At 32.7% G+C, this 20,604-nt stretch overlaps 1 protein-coding gene across 2 annotated transcripts in view; it reads right to left on the bottom strand.

Moving 5' to 3' along the window:
* Positions 1 to 1,629: 1,629 nt before the first annotated feature.
* The window catches only part of LOC108736371, an 81,343-nt gene continuing 62,368 nt past the window's right edge, over positions 1,630 to 20,604 (bottom strand). The window contains exons 2-12 of one of the 2 annotated variants that reach the window (XM_018468769.2): positions 8,534 to 8,703; positions 7,516 to 7,778; positions 6,954 to 7,061; positions 6,139 to 6,324; positions 5,885 to 6,074; positions 4,569 to 4,989; positions 4,156 to 4,320; positions 3,257 to 3,423; positions 3,030 to 3,197; positions 2,466 to 2,669; positions 1,630 to 2,049 (exon numbers count right to left, since the gene is read on the bottom strand). In XM_018468769.2, coding sequence (XP_018324271.1) covers positions 1,970 to 2,049; positions 2,466 to 2,669; positions 3,030 to 3,197; positions 3,257 to 3,423; positions 4,156 to 4,320; positions 4,569 to 4,989; positions 5,885 to 6,074; positions 6,139 to 6,324; positions 6,954 to 7,061; positions 7,516 to 7,778; positions 8,534 to 8,591 — 2,010 coding nt within the window. In that variant the 5' untranslated portion in view covers positions 8,592 to 8,703 and the 3' untranslated portion in view covers positions 1,630 to 1,969. The remainder of the gene's footprint in view (positions 2,050 to 2,465; positions 2,670 to 3,029; positions 3,198 to 3,256; positions 3,424 to 4,155; positions 4,321 to 4,568; positions 4,990 to 5,884; positions 6,075 to 6,138; positions 6,325 to 6,953; positions 7,062 to 7,515; positions 7,779 to 8,533; positions 8,704 to 20,604) is intronic. The other variant, XM_018468770.1, reaches the window with a different exon arrangement.

Raw genomic sequence — 20,604 nt, 5'->3', positions numbered from 1 at the left:
GGTTCTCGATTTCTCAAAATATTCAATTGAAACGTTAAAGAACGTTGTACATGATAAAATGTTATCCTCAAAAGTAACGGATGATGAAACTGATCATAACAAACATTTGTTGACAGAAATACAGCTAATGCTTTTCTTTGGATTTAAAAAAAGTTCAAATATGTGATACTACGGACATTATCAATATGTTTTTAAACTAAATGTGCCATTAGAAAGCTGAATAATTATAAAAAACATGATTTTTATTTTCAACAATATAACTAAAATAGGTAACAAAAAATATAAGTTAACCTAGGGGAAGGAATTTATGAAAAAACGAATCCACCAAAACAAATTAATTAATTAAGTATTTTTGTTTTTTCTTTTTTATTATTTTGTATAGATATAAACTTGTAAATGTTGTTTTCGGTATAAAAAATAAATTGTTGTAAAACAAGAAATTTATTTAATACCTACATCAACTTTTTATAGTAAACTATAAACAGATAGACTAACTTTTTCTATACTATAATTCGAACTTCCTTAAATTTGATTAATTGACATAGGTACAACGCCACGCAAAAGTACGTTTAATTTTATAGAATTCGTGACTTAGTGCGAAAAGTTTTCGTCAATTTATTATATTATTTATTAGTACTGGATTTCTTGTTAAGCATATTAATTTGGCCAAAACTCGAAGATTGCTTATTTAATTTAATTTGTTGTATAATAAGTGTACATAATAGGATAACAGAAATTTTATCGATAATTAAATTAATTTAAAATATTTGTAATATTGAAACTGAAGTGGATGTATATAATTGGATGTTTAGTTTATGTGCTAACTTGCTTTGTTGTCACTGCATTTAAATACATAATAAACACTGTATACTTTTCATTACTTGATATTTGTAATTTTAAATATGTCAGAATATAATAGGCCGTTTTTGGTTTTTAATAAAGTTAACAATGTATGGATGCTGTTGTCGTTCAATATTCAAGCAATTTCTTTTAATTTACATGTCTTAATATGATAATTCTAACTGGCATTTAACAAATAAGCTTTCAATATTTGATCATAAGATATCAGAATTACCAAATTACAGTTTTGCTTCAATTAAATAGAGGACGTTCCCGATGCCTCGCTACGCCAGTCCCGCTTGATGGTTTTACTCAAAACATTCCTGTATATTAAGTGGTAGACAATGCCATGTTAAAGTGGGTTTAATTTTTATCATTAATTTAGTCATTTTTGGCTTAAGGATGGGAGCAATATTTTTAAATTCGGCCCTGGGTTCCAGGGTACCTTTTTATTTTCATGCAAATGATCAAAGAAATTTGCGAAGAGCACTTGTTGAGTATAACCTGTAACCCTGTAATTTGGGCACCATACAAATACCCTATTGAACATCTTACATAAGATTTGGATATATGATAAACGTCTTTTGCATTCAGTTAAAGCATTTACTTTGTAAGGTAGATACTTATCTTTTCCAAGCAGTGTGTTTTTTAATCAACACGTTATGTATGTGTCTATGACATTTTTTGAAGAATTGTAATTGTAGCTCTTTCTACTATATGAATAATACGAAAAGAGAAACGCGTACTATGGTGTAGTCTTAGAATAAGTAAAACAGAGAATGCACTAAATTTGTAATATGTGTACATATAAAAACATTTATTAAATACAGTACAATTACAACAAGATATAACTCTAAAAAATTTTTTATAAAGCTGCTTGTCTGTAAAAATTACAACTTAAAAATAAAAAACAGCTGCACAAATTACAAAAAAAAAACATTATATTAGGTGTGTACAATATGACTTGAAAGCTTCGGTAATGATATAAAAAACGATGCATTACCCGTAGTTATCGTGATAAAAAATTGTAAACTTTGACATCTCAAAAAATTACATTTACACTTATAAAACTAATTCTATTTTCTCATTCATTAATAATGTAAAACACACAATGGGGTGAAAATGGTTTTTAATAACGAAATTGACCCTTCTTCGCCCGGCCGTTATGATAAACTCTAAGTGGTGTGTATGATCCATTTCCATTCATAGCTGAAAACAAGAAGTTAATAGTTAACTATTTAAACAACTTTATTATTGTGATAAAACGTCTGATGTACAATATACTACACTTGATATACTATTATCTTTATCTATATATATAATCTGTCTAGTTTTATTCTTTTAGACGCTTTTGTCTTTACCTCCAATGAAAATTATAACGATATTCTTCATTAATTTCAAGTTATTAAAATTTTCAGAACATGACTCCCTACATTTTACAATGCAGTATCCACTGAAGATGTCAAGCCTCAGTTGCCTACGAAGTAGTAATGTTTCTAAACTTCACAAAGGCGTTTAAAAATTAGTTCAATAAAATTTGGACTTGCAGTAAGACACGACGAGTTGTTGCTATTAATTTCCAAGAATTGTCGTCTACTTTTTTATCAGTATTTGATATAACTTACTCTGTATAAGTGCAGGCGGAGTAGTTGGGGGTGGTTCTTTTAATGGAGCTGCATATTTCGGTCTCAAATAGCAGTGATAAATCAAAAAGTACAATACAGCAATTATTGCTGCAGCTATAGCAAAACCAGCGTGCATTTCTCGATGAGAATAGTAATAAGTGGTCTCATACGGATATCCAGCTATTAATGCACCAATGGTTCGACCTAAAATAAAATTATTTTGTTAATAATACAATTAATCTTAGTATAATGTGGTACATTTGATGCAGTGCGGTTTATAAATTGCACTATTTTTGAATAACGCGGTTATAATTATGAGATATAAAAAGTGTTGAAATATTGTTGCAATAAAAATAGTCAGAGCTAATTAGAGGCGTGAAAGATTTATTGAAATAAAACTTATACCGACGTTTCGTCTCTGGTTTGAGACTTTTTCAAGGTGGATTTATAAAGTCACCATGTAAGAATTGATTACCTTTGATGTATCGAATTAAAAGTTTTAACTATTTTTTTAATAAGGGCGAAAAAGGTATTCAAATTACTTAAAATGAAATAATTACTTACCTAAGCAAAAATGAACGATAACGGGTATCGCCTGCCCTAAAACAGTAAATTTCCTTGGAACGAGATGTCTCAGGTACATTACGGCTGTAGCATACATGAGATGAAGCGTGAAAATTTCGAGCGCTTCAAACAGTAAAATCCACCATGCATTTTCAACTACATAAAGCCCTAGAAAAAAAAAGCACTTAAAAGCACCGTTACGCAGAGATATTAAAGTGCATTTTTACCTATGTAGTGAATGATGTAGAAGCAGAATGATGCGATTAAAAGGTTTGTATGACCGCAATAATCTACCACCTTTTCTGCAAACAGTAAAAACAATACGGCAGGCAAAGCTCCCACTGTTATTGTCAAACCGATGATTAAAGTATCACCTTGAAGTGTTGCAATATGCCTAAAAATATTGAAATTGATCAAGCTTTGATTGCTGATCGAATAAATCAAAAATCGAATTTAAAAGTGTAAGGCGTTAAATGATAGCTTTTAATAAGACATTTCTTATAAAAGATAGCATTTTTATAATATTACTTTAAGAAAGTTTTTTCTTTTAGTGGCGGTTGATGTAAAATTAACTTAATTTCTTCCCACTATAGATTACTTCAAGTTATTGAGGAAAAAATTGTTGCTGCTATCATACCCTCGCCGGGAATAGAACCCGGACCCTTGGTTTTACGCACCCATACTTTTACCAGAGTAGTTGAGTTGATTTCACATTAATGTTTGATAATTATTGATTTTTTGTTAGTAGTTCGTTCTTCCATTACAAAATGCTATCTGCTATAGTTTTACAAGTATTCCAAAGACATAATGTGGTGTTATTTCATTAGAAGTCGTTCACAATCAGTACAGGAAGTTTTTAAGTTTTTTTAAAAAATTCCTCAAAAATGTTTAGCAACTTCAATGTGTTTCGACACCAAAGGTTAGTTAAGTCTCTAACTGAGGATAAGAATTAAGAGAATCTACTTTAAAAAAAATCAAAATTTGGAGGTTTTTGAAGTATAGAATATTTCTAAACTTTACTTGTTAGAAGGGGTGACATATGATGAGAAACAATAAACAGATTTGCATGTTATTTTAACGCTCAAAATAGAATACTTAATAGTTTTTTTTTGTACAAGAATATTACCATGGCATAAACGAATCTAAACCATTCCAAAGAACACCTAACAGAAAAAGGACGAAAGCTAAACCGGCAGTCTCTAGATTATATTTCTTTATAGATGATAAGGGCAGTGCTACAAGTCCACAGCGGGTGTGCCACCACCATTCTGGAGGACTTAAGGGCATTTTTCTGTAAATATAATTAAACATAAAACCTTTAATTCATTTAAAATAATTAACACAACTAAGATAATGTTTTTGTACCGTATCAGTTCATAATTAATGTTTCACTTTTAGGGGAATGTCTTCCCTAAAGCCAAAGGTGAAACGTCGATTTTGACCTGATACACTAAAAAACTTCTGAATAATTAACAACAGAGTGAAAAATTTATACATATTTAATATTAAGCCAGCTAGTTGTGACATCTATATACGTACCCATCCAACAACGCAATAATTGCAGCTAATGTTAACAAAGTTGAGAACAATATTAACGACGTTTGGGGGCTGTCTATAGCTCCAACGATGGGAGCAAATATAGCGAGTCCCAGGGCACCGCAGGCCAGTTGTTTTCCAACGTCTCCCCTTCCGGTAGACGTTTCCCTAGTAGCTATCACCACTGCTGCAGACAGTAACGCCACCGCTGCAGCAGGAAAAATGTCAGCTACTGATCGGATTAATAGATAAATCCAAAAGCTTTGGACGCTGTTGTTGTATCCGCATTCGGACTCGGTCAGAATGCTGACACTAGCGTTGTAGGGTTGAGCTATGTTACATTTCACGATAGGTTGGCAAGTGGGACTTCGTTCGGTAAGATTTTTATGAACTTCGGGCGGAATTCGGCAGTGGAAGTTGCTCCCTAAAACAAAGATAATAAAAATTACCCGTCCCCCTTTCTTGCTTTTCATTTATTCATAAAATCATAAGCGAGTTAAGTTTTAATTTCATTAAAAACTACTTACTCATGGATTATTGATTTTATTAATGTCGATGAGGTATACACAAGGGTGGATTATAGAAAAAGATATATTGAAAAAAAATGATGGAATAAATGATTTTTGGTGGTTTGTCTAGTAAAGTGTTGGTAAATATTACAAATTAAAAGCAAAACCTTCATTTTATTTTTGTGGAAGACGAATAAGGAACAAGAAGTAAAAAGAAACAGATGAAAGGAAAGGAAACGAAAGCGGTGGAAGGGAATAATGAAAAGGGATGATGACGGGAGTACTTTCACTCGCTTCACTCTCCTTTTGGGTTGATTTGAAGAAAGAATAGAAGAAATAAAAAAAAGGGAAGAAACAAAAGGAAGCGAAATGAGAAAAGAAAGATAAGTAAAAGAAGGCACGGAAGGAATAGAAGGAAAAAGGTTAGGAAGGGAAGGAAGGATGGGAATGGATAGGAGAGAAGGAAAGGGGGAATGCAAAGGAATGAAGGGAGGAAAATGAGGGAAGGGGTGAAAATAGGGAAAGGTGGAATGGTGGGAGAGATGGAAGGTGAAGTAGGGGAAATGGGTAGGACAGAAAAGAAGGAAACCATGAAAAAGAAAGAAAGAAAAGGAGAGGAAGGAAATGGAATGAAAGGTAGTGGGAAAGGAAAACAAAGAACTGACCAAATAAAAAAGGTATCTTAATCAAACTTGGGAAATTATAGATTGAGTGAAAAAGTGACGTTCAATGACATATATGTATGCATTTGTATCTAATGAGATTGAATCCAAAAAGTTAAGTATCTTATTTCATGATCACCTAACTTACCTATAGGGTATGAACATATTTCCGTTTCATTGTTACTATCGTCCTGAACGTTGACATTTGAAGAAGGATTTAAATTTATTTTCAAATCGATCGGATGAGAATACCGTGTAAACACTTCGCAAACAGCCGTTTTGTCTTGAGTTACGTAACATAAATGTGGATGGGGAACCAGCGCTGCACTGAAATTTTTCTGAAACAGCGAGCATAATTATGAAAAATCTGGAAAAAGAAGAGACAGACATGAGAATTCATACATTTCCGCTTCTGATGTTTTCGGGTCCGTATTCCGCGTTTATAACGTGACTTTCATCGTAATCGTAACCATCGTACTCGTCAGCAGCACTTGTTTCCGGTTCAGGAGAAACGAGAGTAATATCACTTAATGTAAAGAACGAGTTTTTGCAGGTAAATGTACAATTCGTAACTAACAGAGAGGCAAACTGCAAAAGAAAAAGAAACAAAAATGTTAATACAAATTAAGTTTATTTTACACAATCAGTTTGTAAAGCATTTCATCAGATGAGTAGATAATAATAATGAAATGCATTAGGCACATGTCTAATAAGTGCTAGCCTAAATGTAATTATATTACGTAAGGTTCAACGCATTTTAATGTTTAATAACTATTAATTTGTATTAACTAACTATTAACTTTCAAAGTAAACTGAAAAGTCACAAACAGAAATATAGAAATTATAAGTACAACGACATATAAATAAGCAATTAAATGCATAATTATAAATTAAAAGTAAAATATAAATATCCGTTAATATTAATATAATAATTAATAAAGCTTGAAACCATCAAATGTAGTCTACATTTTAATTCAGAATAGACTGATAGGGTAAAAAAAAAACGTAAAAAAAAAGAAAAGTTCGTCCACCTTTTTTACATTGTTTAAAATTCTTAATTGGAATGACTAAAAAAAAAGTAATCTAGATGGCAAAAGAACAAGTGCATCTGAAACAAGAAAATTTCATACAGAACAAAAAAAAATGGGCAATTTTTTACTTCCCAAGTAGATGTCTTTTCTTATTTTTCAAACAGAAAGATACAAATACTGACTAACCTTTTCCGGATTCCACTCGTGACATGTTTTTTCGATGCCACATTTTTCCTGAAGGACGTTTCCTCCAGCTGGATCACAAACAAAAGAGACAGCTGGCGGAGCTTTCGACTGTAGCAAATACAAACACACCACTCTATTATTCCAGATTTTTGGAATATATTTTTAAAAAATTATCAAGTAATTGACAATTACAATAAATAATCAAGAAAATAGAACGATTTTGGAATTTAACTTCTTAATTATACAAAGTTTTAGTTGTTATTTATGTTTGAAAGACAGAAATAATTTTAAAAATTAAATTTTCAATTCTTCCTTTTTCAATACCAATAAAATGTTTCATTGATACAAGCCATGGAATACCAAAAACAAAAGGGCACATAAAATTATTAGCAAAAAATTACGCAAAATGAGGAAGCATCAAAAATGAAATGTTAAATTAATATCATCACTAAATTTATCCGGCTTTTAATATATTTTTTCATCATTCTTTGAAAATAACTGTAACAGTGTCCGTTCTATCTGATCTGCGTTTGAAAAATAAAAAATAACTAATAGTACTTACGATCCTAGGTACTAAATCGAGTAACCAATAAAAAATAGCGGCCAGGATGAAACAAATGGCAATCATTATCCGCAGGTACCTGCCATTTGAATTTTTTTTGTTACTACTTGAGCTAGCTCCTAATCTGTCAGCTACTATTCCTGCAATAAGAGGACCTAAAAGTGCCACACAAGGAGCTACTAACGATATCGTTTTCGATTCTTCTACATTTAATTCTTTCGCTCGCATGTGAAGGGGAAGAAACGGAAAAAGACATCCTATTGCTGTAAGAAGAATAAAGGTCATGTGCTTTGGTACAAATACAGTTTAATACAAAGATAAATAATTGTGTTATTTTTGTCTTCTTGTTGTGTTTAAATTTTATACAAAAATTCACTTAATAGCAACGATACGTTTACTTTTTTAACTAATGTACATTCTAAGGTGTATCTAATACAAAATATTAGATATTAAATACTAATTGTTAAAATTCATTTAATTTTTATTCACTATAAATTACCTCCAATTGATAAAGAAAAATTGTCGCTGTTGTCACACCCTCGCCGGGGATCGAACTCGGGACCTTTAGCTTTACGCAACAATGCTAAAACTACTACGCTACAAGAGGTGGCAGCAGCAGCAATTTTTCTTCATTAATTTGAGGTCATTTATAGTGGGTAAAAATTAAATGAATTTTCATATTAATATTTAATATAAACCACTATTGAGTTTCTTAATATTACAAAATATTCAAGTTTTGTTGATTCTGATAATTTTGGGTTATTGAAAAGAGACCTGATATTAATGGTACCTAATACAAAATTTTTGTTGGTATCGTAGGGGAATTTTTGATTATGACTACAATAAGCGTACGGTATCATGTTCAAATTCAACATATACTTTTTTTAAATTATTTTGTATTTGTTTCAGTGATTTACAATAAATTTAATTATTATAAGTAAATAATTATTTTGTCATTTCATGCTTTCCAAAGATAGTGATTTGTATAAAAAAAATATTCTTTTATAATTCAACTTACCCCCATAAAATAAAAAGAGGATACATTTTAATGATATCAAAGAATATACACACTTCATTTTTTTCGATCTTTTGGATGCTATACGGCGAAACTACAATTCTTTGGTTTATTCTTCATTTTTCTTTCAATTGTGTAGCTGTAAAATCGAAAGCGTGGTTCTGAGCTTTCTCCTGAAACAATAAAAAAACTATTTTAGATGCGTCGTATAAAACTACATTTAGGATTTTACCGGGATGAAATTTTAAAAGTTAAAAAATTGTTATACAAGAAATATGTAGCGAATCATAAAGGTTTGCAGTAAATATTTAATTGAAATTACAGTTGTATAATTTGTACGCATGCAATATTTAAGCAAGGGGTTGTTCACAAATTACGTATTTTGCCAAAACTTTAACCCCCTAAACAACGATTAAGAATCGTAAGATATTTGTTGGGCATCCTCCTCCTGTTACGCTAATATTTAGAGCTAGATCTAAATTAGATTACTTTCGCAAATAGTTAAAGCTTATGATGATGATAGTAGACAGTAATAAAAAAAATTCCTTGTTAACTTGAGGTAATTTGTAGTGGGATGAAATTAAGTTGATCTTATCGATTCGCCGACTAGCCGCGGGCGCCTTTCTTCATGTGCACTGTATTTGTAAATGTGTGTGTCGTACCTGCGTTCTGGGAAAGCAGTTAAACAGTTCAAAGAAAAAAATAAACTATCCGGATGTTTCCAGAAGGTTCCAGAGAGTAAACAAAAGAGTATTTAAAGGAAGAGACGATCGCCGAGAGAAGTAGAAATAAATTGACCGTTTATACATTTACTTTTTACTTTTTTTATATACCTACAGAAAAAAGAATGTAATAATTTCAGCTTTTGTAATCGTAGGTACCTATTCTGCATCGTACATTTTTGTGCCATGGGAGCTTAATTAGGGTTTGACAATTCTAATTTCAGCTTCTGCTATATATTGACTATGAAACAATGCCGTTTTTACATTTAGATTTTTAACATTGTACAAATTATTAAAACTTGGTTTAAATCAAGAAATTGGGACATATAAGTTTACTGCCAGGTGGACCTTATTCTAATACCAAAATAAAACCCCCTTTGCACCCCACCCCGCGACGGTAGTATTAGAAATCGTACGATTATTAAAAAAAGACTGTAACGATTGCGTGAGTAAAACTCGTATCATAAAAATATATGCATTTTCGTGAATTTTTTAAGCGAAAAAGTTTTCGCGAACATTGTGTATTGCATATGTATGATATTCGTTAAGTTAAATTAACGTTATCAAAGACTTGAGCAGCAGACCTTTCTTTTTAATTTCACTGCATACGAAATGGCTTGAATGTGGTACCTAATGGTGTTTTTGCATCTAATTATTGCCCTACTATGCATATGAACTGATTACTGCAACTAATTAAGATCTGTTTTCTGTATTAAATGACATCGGTGACCAAGAATAACATAGGAAGTGATGACTCGAGGCGATTCGACGCGACTCGATGATAGCAGGTGATGATGGACGCGTGACGATTTTTCTTCGTAATTATTGTTTTATGCAACAGCAGCAGCCGTAGCGTGGGTTATTGTTCACATTTCGTAACGGTGTTTTTGATGAGTGGACAGAAATAAACGTGACTCGTCGAGGACAATTTAATTATTGCACGAATGGACTTCGAAAATAAAACACGCGATTCTACGAACGACAACATCATTATACGTATGTGTATTCGTAGATGTAATACGTGTCCTAATTGTTTGACACATATATCTAGGAATTTATTGAAAAAGTGAAAATAAAAGATGATCAAATATGTGCTGTTAAACTCTATAAATAGGATTCACACAAAACTTTTAATGCGAATGGACAATAAATAACACCCATCATCCGGTAATTAAAAATTAATAAGTTGAGGAGTACAACATATCGAGACCTCACATTTCTTTTAGTCAGATGCACGAAAACAATTACTCAGATTTTAGTTTGACCTATCACCTTCTGAGATAAATATGAACAATAATTAAGTGTTTATTTCTTTTTGAAATTATATAAATCATCATTTCATTTTTACAGTAACAATACGACATTGAATGTGGATCAATTGTTGAATGAGACACGAAACGTATTTTATTTTTCGTATTGCTTCATCATGCTTAGATTTGCAGATGATATTGCAGTATTAGCATCTAGCAAGGAGGAGTTAGAGATAACTGTAAATAAAATGGAAGCGGTATTGATAAAACAGTATTGTATTAAAATAAATAAAAGTAAAACAAAAATACTGGTATGCAAGGGAAGAAAAAGTAGGGAAAGATAGAAATAAAGACAGAAGAAAAATTACAAGAAGTGACCGAATTTAGGTATCTAGGATGTTAGATAAGTCAGGACGAAAGGAGTAGTAGGGATATAAAGCAAAGGATAGCTCAGGGTTGAGTTGCCTTCAATAAAAAGAAGTCACTTCTGTGCTCGCGAACTGTTAATTTATAAAACCAAAGCAGATTGTTAAAGGTGTATATGTGGAGCTGTACGGGTGCGAAACATGGACGGTGGGTGCGGAGGAAAAGAAAAGGTTAGAAGCGTTCGAAGTTTTGTGTTACAGGCGAATGATGAGGATACCGTGGAAAGAGAAGGTTAAAAATAAAGAGGGATTAGAAAGAATAGGAGAAAGAGGATTCTGTGGAAGTCAATAAAAAATAGGCGAGACAGGTTGGTAGGACACCTTCTCAGGCATGAAAGTTTAGTCAGTTTTGGGAAATGCGAAGATTAGCTCAGGATAGGAAAGAGTGGAGGTGCGTGTCCAACCAGCCTTAGCACTGACGACCTTATGATGATGATTAGTTCATCACATCGTACCTCACGTAATACTAGTCTCATCTGCGGTTACTGATAATAAACGATCTCGAGATCATGGAGTGGCCACCTTCTCCTGACCCTTGACATGTCAGCCCACCTAACCCCAGCCCCTTGCGATGTGTGTAACAGGCGAAACCACTTTTCCGAATCTCTGCCAAATAACTTCACTAAGGTTCAGACCTCTTAACACATTTCGTTGTTCTAGAGAGTGAACGTCGTGTGGTTTGCCCGCAGAGATCGCTTTAGGTACTAGGGTGCGATACTAGGAAGCGTGGTAGTGAAAATGAATAAAATCGATATCTAAATAATTGGGACAATATTGCATAAAAGAATGAACTTTTCCGTTATTCTAAAATCTGCCGTCCCATCCTAGGATCCTTCCTGCCGTTCTTATCTGCGGTCTATTCGGTCTGTTGTCTAATCCAGCACCGTTTTTTCGGATTAGAACATTAGAAACAATGAATATCTCTCAATTAATGTTAAAATTAATAAAAATTAAGTCCCCAAATTTTATTTCGTTTTTGTTGCTGATTTTGGTTCTTGAGATCGAATACAGTAGGTGGAGGATGGAACAGTTCAGCAGTACCCTTCTAGTCAAAGAACTTTCGGGAAGTTTTTGGAAATGATTAAGAATATTTCATAACGGTACAAATAAATAATTGACTGCTATCCGAATGTGGTCTAAAATTTACCATTTATACGCAATTTGTCCATTTATAATATTTGAGCCACTATTTTGTGATTGTATCTAATACATGGAATACCGATTTAAATATTAAGCACCACAATACTTATTATTATTATTATCATCCTATGGCCTTCTCAGTTTTCAATGGTTAACTTTGGGCAAGTGATGATGGGCTGATGCCGGAGAACCTCACTCACATCTTTTGGAGTCATCATCATCATCATAAGGTCGTCAGTCCTAAGACTGGTTGGACACGTACCTCCACTCTTTCCTATCCTGAGCTAAACTTCGCATTTCCCTAAAACTAGAACAACCCACATCCTTAACTATTTGTGAACAGTAATCTAATCTAGGTCTACCTCTACCCCTCCTAACGCCTGTTTCAGTCTCTAATAAGTCTCTGACTAGACCTTCATGCCTGAGAAGGTGTCCTACCAACCTATCTTGCCTATTTTTTATTGACTTCCATAGAGTCCTCTGTTCTTCTATTCTTTCTAATACCGCTTCATTTCTAACCTTTTCTATCCACGTTATCCTCATCATTCGCCTATAACACCACATTTCAAACGCTTCTAACCTTTTCTTGTCCATGTTTCGCATCCGTACAACGACGCGCTCCAAACATACACCTTTAATAACCTTTTTCGTATTTATAAATTAACCGTTCGCTTTTATTAAATTACTCATAGAGCTATCAGTATTTCTTGCCCTGAAATATAATCGGGGATAACTCCGCTTCTAATTTAACCTATTGTGTTGTCTGGAAAGGGGGATATAAGAAAATTGTTAAGCAATCTGTATACTATTCCGCATGATTACTGATCTTTGTAGTAAATTTATCTAGTTTCAACTCGGCTAAGCTAGCATGTAATGTTTTAGGTATAACGTCTAATATTGATGAATTATTGGAATAATTCGAACTTTTTTCTGATTTCTCATTTCTTTTATTTCATCAGCTAGAGGAATGTATTTTTAAATTTTGTTATTCTCAGTTTTCACTGGTTAACTTTAACTAAATGAAGACAGGCTTATGCCAAAGAACCACAGTCACGTCTTTTGGAATATATTATAGAAATCAATTTACTATTATTAAATATTTTATAGAATTCTTAGAACTTCTTGCCCTGAAATGTAAGGACAGTGACAGAGGATGTAGATATTATTTTACACTTCCTCCTTACAAAAGCCACAAGAAGAAGAAGTTATTCCCAGCATGTTCTTTGCTTTTCTCCTACCGAGATTGAAAATTTGTTTTTCTTGCTCCCTGCAGTTTGTAGCGGATATGAAGGCTTTTGACTGCCTACATCATTGTTGTATTTCCCAGTGTCTATAAAGTCTGAAGCAGCCTATCTCGCAATTTCTTGCTTGACCAGGCTGCTACAGATACCCATGGTAGGTTCTGGCCCGATGGCGTGTTGTTGGGAATCTGCTTTAGTGCGAGAGCACTTCTCTTATGACTTTGTGGCCCGGGACCTGAACAAAACCGCCTTGGTTTGGGTCGGATGTCTGTTAAGATCTTGGTGACAGTCCTCTAACAGTTTCGACTTGGTTGAGTGTCCTCTGAGAACCCCTAGAGCATTTTTACACTGACATATGTACATGGACCTGGTGTTGCTATTAGCAAGTATTTTCCGGGCACAACAAGCAACGACCATCATTTCCGCCTGAAAAGGAGTAGCAAACTGGTCCATGGTACTGAAAACCTGCTCCCACTTTGGCGGTTGTAAATGCCAATTCCACTCTTCTCTCTGTTTCTGGATCCATCCATATACCATAGGTCACCGTCACAAGTGATGGAGACTTTTATCTAAGACCAGTCCACTTTAGAATAGCGGTTGATCCTGTATTTTTTGTTGAATAGGAATAGGGCCTTTGTGACCTTGGGCAGTTCATAGAGTCACTTCTTACCTTCATTCATGTAAAAGATCTTAGCTGCAGCTGCCTTAAGGGCCACACGAAAAGGTTCAAGGAGCTTCCACAGAGCTGCCGCCTCGGCGATACTCTTCAGCAACAGTCCTCTCAATTTCTCAAGCTCCCTGATAGAGATGGAAAGGGCAACTCTGCTCCAACACACAAACGCAGCATAGGTCAACTTAAGTGTCAGTACATCCACCTCATGGTAGCAGGTGTAAGTCCTTGGTCCCTTCCAATTCTGATTTGCCAAAGGTAGGTTTTGAGATTTTTCTGTAAGAAGTCCAGGGGGTCTTTTCAGAACAGTTTATTGTCCAGAATTACCCCGAAATACTTCACTGAATTTCTGGAGTTCCTGCCCTCCAACCTGAAAGGGACAAAATTTATCTCATTTGCATTTCGTTGTGAACACAATGACTCCTGTATCTCTCGGATTGATAGAAAGTCTAGAATAAGTTCATCAGCGTTCTACAAAGATGTTTGCTCTTTGACATAAATCCATAAGGGTTTTGATGAAGAAGATGTCATAAGCATAATCTATCGCCTGGAAGCTCGTCGACTACCAAGCATCAGTCGAGGGGAGAAAGGATGCCTCCTTGAAAGCATCCTCATTCTACTCTTCCCTATTCTGTTGAATTTTCCTATATCTATATACTTAAGAATTTCGTTAAAATTCGAATTATATCTATCTATATCTACCTCGGACATATAAACTACATTCTATTTTATTTACTTAGGGAATCTTTATTTAGATATGTTTTGCATCACAAATATTAATTTTCGGAATTAATACCCACATTATTAACAGAATTAATAATATCAGTAATTTTAATCGCTTTTTATTTATGCCAGCACATAGCCACATTAAGACTAAGAAGGTATTTATATAAATTAATTACGTACTATACGCAAATATTCACTTTTATTCTTAAATGTAGGACTTATGATTCTATAAATACAAATTCGAATTTCAAATTAACCGCTCTTACAATACTAGAAGTATGTTTCCTTTAGCAACACAGCGCATGCGTTGTTCTCCGACACTTGTAGCATAACGCGTGGAAAGAACGTGAGAAACTTGCCTATGGTGTGAAATGATGGGAAACAGTTTCGAGATTGTGTTATACCGGCATGTCAATAATTAAACCTATTGGCATTTTTCGTTTTTAATGTAATTAACAGTAGTGTTTGGTAAGTGATAACCGTGTTAGTTTTTCATTCCGTAACGTATATAATATGTACTGTTTGTGTATGTAGACTGTCTGATACTAGAAGTATTTTAAGTCCACCATTTTGATTCTTCAAAAAGGTAGGAAAAACTCTTTATTGTAAAGTATTAGTTATATACATTGTCTTTAATAATACATTACATTAAATTAAAATCAACGAAAATTACTAGGTTAGACTGGTCGAAAATAACATTTTTCTTTTGTTTTCATATTATGTATAGTATGTCCTAGGTATAGCAAGTGTTTTCAGTAAGTAGGTAGGTATATGCCACTCGTCACAATTCGTGTATTTAATAAATGGGAAAATTCATGTACTTGTACCTCAGTGTAGGTATGTTTTTACTGAAAAATGTGTACCTATATGTAGGATTACTTATGGGTAATTTTAACCGTTTTATTCTCTTACCCCAATCCAAATGTAAATACATACACATATAAATAATGTACCTATGACGAAAAACAAGGCATATTCAGTTTTTGCTATGTAGAATCCATAAATCTTTACAGAAAATTACTTCTTGCTGTTTATAGTTCAAATTATGACAATTTCACGATATGAAAAACCAAAATATCTATTTTCTATTGTTCAAACTATTAATGGTGCATACATGATACAACATAATTTAATTGGTACAGAAAAAATGTAATATATTGTTAATAATCTGTTCTTCCTATGAATTTTATTGTTGTGGAAATATGGAAGGGTTAAAACAAGTACTCGTTGTGATAAGCGTAATATGGGTTGTCTAATAAGAAAGAAAGAAATCACTAATGCACAAAAAATGGTAAATAAATTATTGTACAAGCCACATCTGCAAAATTTCATTTGAAAACGCTGTTAAACGTTTGTAATTAAATAAAATAGGTGCTAAATATTAAAAGTTAGATGAAAAGTAAAGAAGTTTCACCATTTTTTAAAACTGTCAAAATTATTAATTCTTAAATTAGTTATTAACTTTTGAACTAATTTTTTATATGAAAAGTTTATGGGACTATTCAAGTATTACGTAAGCACTACAGGTCTTTGCTTTGCTTATTTTTGATGACATGGGGTATGGGGGGTTGGGATGGTGATTACGTGAGCACTATTTATTTTTTTTTACTTTTCTGGATTTTCTACAAAATTTAGTCGATTTTGCTATGAACACATATGGCAACCCTACTATGCTTGAAAACGAAAACGCATTTTCAGAGACTGTAACTGATGATTATGAATCTATAAAGAAACATAACACATTGAGAAATGCATGTACCAATGTTTACGTAAGTATGGGAAGGGGCGTAAGAGCTTTGCTTGCTTTTGCTGATATTTTTAACAGTTTCACTAAATAAAACTTTGCAGATGTACCTCGTATAATTAGCTATTTCCAGAGTTTTGTCTAAAAATATTAAATAACGAGACATACTGCAAATTTTTATTTAGTGAAACGGTTAAAAATTAGCAGTGAAGCAAAATAAATGTTACATATGAAAAATCAGTTTAAAAATGAAAAAGTTTCACTATTTCAAGAATATATGATTTTTGACGACTTTAAATTACTTAATTTAATTTTTCATCTAATTATTGATATTTAGCATCTATTTTGTTTAATTACAAATGCTTAACAGCTTTTCCAAAACGAATTTATATACCATTATTTATTTGACAGTGTAGCTCCTCAATCTCCTTAAACATACGACTATAATTCTATTATAATTCTACTGATGTACATAAATCCACATTTCAAATGAACCGCCACTACAATACTAGAAGTAAGTTCCTTTTAATGACACTGCGCACGCGTTGTTTTCTAAAACGTGCAGCAACGTGTGGAACGAACGGTGAAATGATTGGAAATGAGTTTCGAGATTGTGTTATACTGGCATGTCAATAATTAATTTTTAATTTAATTAATGTAGTTAATAGTAGTGTTTAATAAGTGATAACCGTGTTATTTTTTTATTCCGTGACGTGTATGATATGTACTGCTCATGTGGGCTGTCTGGTAGTTGAATTATTGTACATCGACACCGTTTTGATTCTCCAAAAAGGTAGAAAAATTATTTATTATAAAGTATTAGTTAATACTTCGTTTTTAATAATCTGTTGTAATGAATTAAAATCAACGAAAACTACTAGGTTATATCAGTCCTTGATTACATTTTTCTTTTGTTTTCACATTACGTATAGTCCTAGGTATAACAAGTGTTTGCAGTATATAATACTCGTCACTATTCATGTATTTTATAAATGAGAAAATGCACGTACTTATATATAAGTGCAGGTATATTTTTACATTTTTACTGATTTATTCTTTCACGCTAATCTATATGTACCTGCATGTACATGTACATAAACGAGAAAAGGTAAGGCATACCTATTCCCTTATTGCATTATAGAAGATTATTTCTTACTGCATATATTTTATGCATACAGGTATTGTAATTTGGCGTTCAAGTTATGATAATTTTATGAAATGAAAATACAAAATATCGATTTTCTGTTGTTCAAACTATCAACGATGTATACATGATGAAACATATGTAATTTAATATAGAAAAGAATATAATATATTCTTAAAACAATTTAATCTATTCCTATTAAGGATTTTCTCGTGTGGAATAATAGAGGTAGTAAGTAAGGTTCAATAAGGAATCGTTGTGGTAAGCGTAAAATGGGTTGTCTAATATTCGCTGGTAAATCACAATTACAAATTGATTTAAGCTTTCGGCACCGTTGATAACTGTTGGTTTGCGGGATTTTAGGCCGTCATGTTTGTATCATCTAGGGAGGGTAATAAACCTTCAACGACAGCCAAAAAGCCAGAAAACCAACAATTAAATCACAGTTAATTTAATGTAATTAGTAATTACAGTTTAAAAAACCGACAAAGAGTATAAGTTTATAATGATGCAGATTTTAGGTTTTTAGTTTTATCCCTTTGCTTGCGCTATAAGACATTAAGCCGTATTTATTAAAATAAAGCATTTACTTCCATATAAAAGGTAGAAGCAAAAGGTAGATGTTACAGCTTCTGCTGCAATTCGTATTCATAATCTATGCCTTTTCCTTGCAAGGAAATACTTCGGATTAATAAAGTAAAAGGTACATATTAGTCCCTACCGATTTCGACAAACTAGTTGAAATTTGCATTGACAGCTGTTTATTTTATTTAATGCATTCCTGAATTATTTGTACAGTGTTGAAAGTTAGCAAATTTAAAATAGTTCACACAATAACACATAAATATTTTGATTTTGACGTGTGTTGGGATGCGTCCCGCGAAAGTGTACCGTCAACCACATGACATTCTCCTGTTCAAATCTAAATAACGTTTTAAAATCTGATTCTCTTGGTTTGTAGTATTTTTTTGTACATAAATGCATCATATGAGCCACAACAAGCACAACACTGGGACCACACAACTAAAGATTACTTATATAATTTCTTTTAGATATATTTTAATACAATTTTATTACAATTCTACAAATACATAAATTTTTGCGTTAAAAGCTGTGATGCCTGGGCAGCGACAGAAGAGTTGAAAAGAGCGATAAAAGTTGTTGTGAACCTAGATTCCTTTTTTTAGAAGCAAATCTTTTAGTTTTTGAGCAGACGCTTATTTTTATAAATACAAATTTTGCAAAACCTTTTAGTTTAAAGCAAACCCTCGAAGCAAAACCTTATCCTTCACTTTTTTTAACACAAAAATTGACCTACAAATACATAAATTTTTACGTTTCAATCTGTGTGATACCTGGACAACTACTGAAAAGTTGAAAAGAGCAAGTACAATTGTTGTGAACCTAGATTCCTTTTTTTAGAAGCAAATCTTTTAGTTTTCGAGCAGATGCTTCTTTTTGTAAATACAAATTATGTAAAACCTTTTACTTTAAAGCAAATCCTCGAAGTAAAACTTTCAATTTTCCTTTTGCATATACTTGGAGGACTTACTGCAATTTTTGGAAGCAAAAGGCTTCTTTTTATAAATACCACATATTGCTTCTTGCCAAATTTCATGATTCTAGGTCAACGGGAAATCCCCTATGGGATTTGATTCCATTACGAGTGTGAAGATATTCGGCATAAACAGCCGTATCTTTATTTATTGCGTTGACTTAGAAGTTTAATTTTTCTCACAGCTCTAAGAGATTGCAAACAAGTATTTGATATTAATTTCAACCTGATACCTCCACGTGTACCTGAGAAAAAGGATCTTGACAAATAGACAGATGGACAAACGGACAACGTAGTGTCCCTATATACTGTCATTTTTTTTTACTTTTAAGATGTAAAACCCAAAAAGTCAACACACTTCTGATCAGATAACAGGATAATATAGTTTTGATAAGTAGGTTCTTGTTGTAATTGGTACAACTTCTGTATCACCGCTTTTTCGAAAATGTAACTTTTTCTTGTTGAAAATGGCTTAGAATGACCTAATTATGAAAAACTTACATGCAATAATCGGGGGGAGGGGGGTAGTTTGAGTAGCTTTTTTGAAAATAAACACTTTTAGATTACACTTAACAGTTCATTTTGATAGTTGCCGCTAACGGTTAAACTCCTGTAGTAGTGCTTTTAATCGAAAAAGACCTATTTGTAAGAAACATAGAAGAAAAAAATAGGGGGAAGGTGTTTTAAACAATTTTCCTTGTAAATAAATATTTTATAGTTATACAACTTATGTGAATTTCACAGTCACTTATCATAGATAACAGTCACTACTCAGCCGTTTCTGACTGCAGTTCAAGTTGTATTCGTTTAAAAAGTGATAATGCTCAACAGTCGTTTATACAATATAAATATAAATTATTCCTATTCGAGGAAGGTACAGGTATAATGTATGTACATAAAATAGGGGAAAGGGGGCACAGTTGCATACCTTAACCTAACCTAAGTTAAGTTAATTTGTGTATTGTATACTGTAATGTTCGTGGGTTTAACAAAATTAACTTCTAAGACTGATAACGACAAAAACTATTTATTTTCACTAATTATTAAAGAACTTAAAAACACTATAAATTATTACTAAACTTAGGTTATGAATTATTCTATTTATTTACACTACTGCTGATATATCACTATTCACTGCACTATTTATTTCACTGCTATCACTGTCAATTTATTTCTGGATTCACTACTGCAACGGTCAATTTATTTCTCCCCCTTTCGGCGATCGTCTCTTCCTTTAAATACTCTTTTGTTTACTCTCTGGAACCTTCTGGAAACATCCGAATAGTTTATTTTTTTTCTTTGAACTGTTTAACTGCTTTCCCATAACGCAGGTACGACACACACATTTACAAATACGGCGCACATGAAGAAAGGCGCCCGCGGCTAGTCGGCGAATCGATAAGCCGTTCACGCACACGTGTGCCCGATCGCACACAAACACACTCGTGCTCGCTACA

Source organism: Agrilus planipennis, unplaced genomic scaffold (assembly GCF_000699045.2).
Source record: "Agrilus planipennis isolate EAB-ADULT unplaced genomic scaffold, Apla_2.0 scaffold122, whole genome shotgun sequence".
NCBI classification, from domain to species: Eukaryota; Metazoa; Arthropoda; class Insecta; order Coleoptera; family Buprestidae; genus Agrilus; species Agrilus planipennis.
This window is presented reverse-complemented; position numbering and strand designations above follow the sequence as displayed.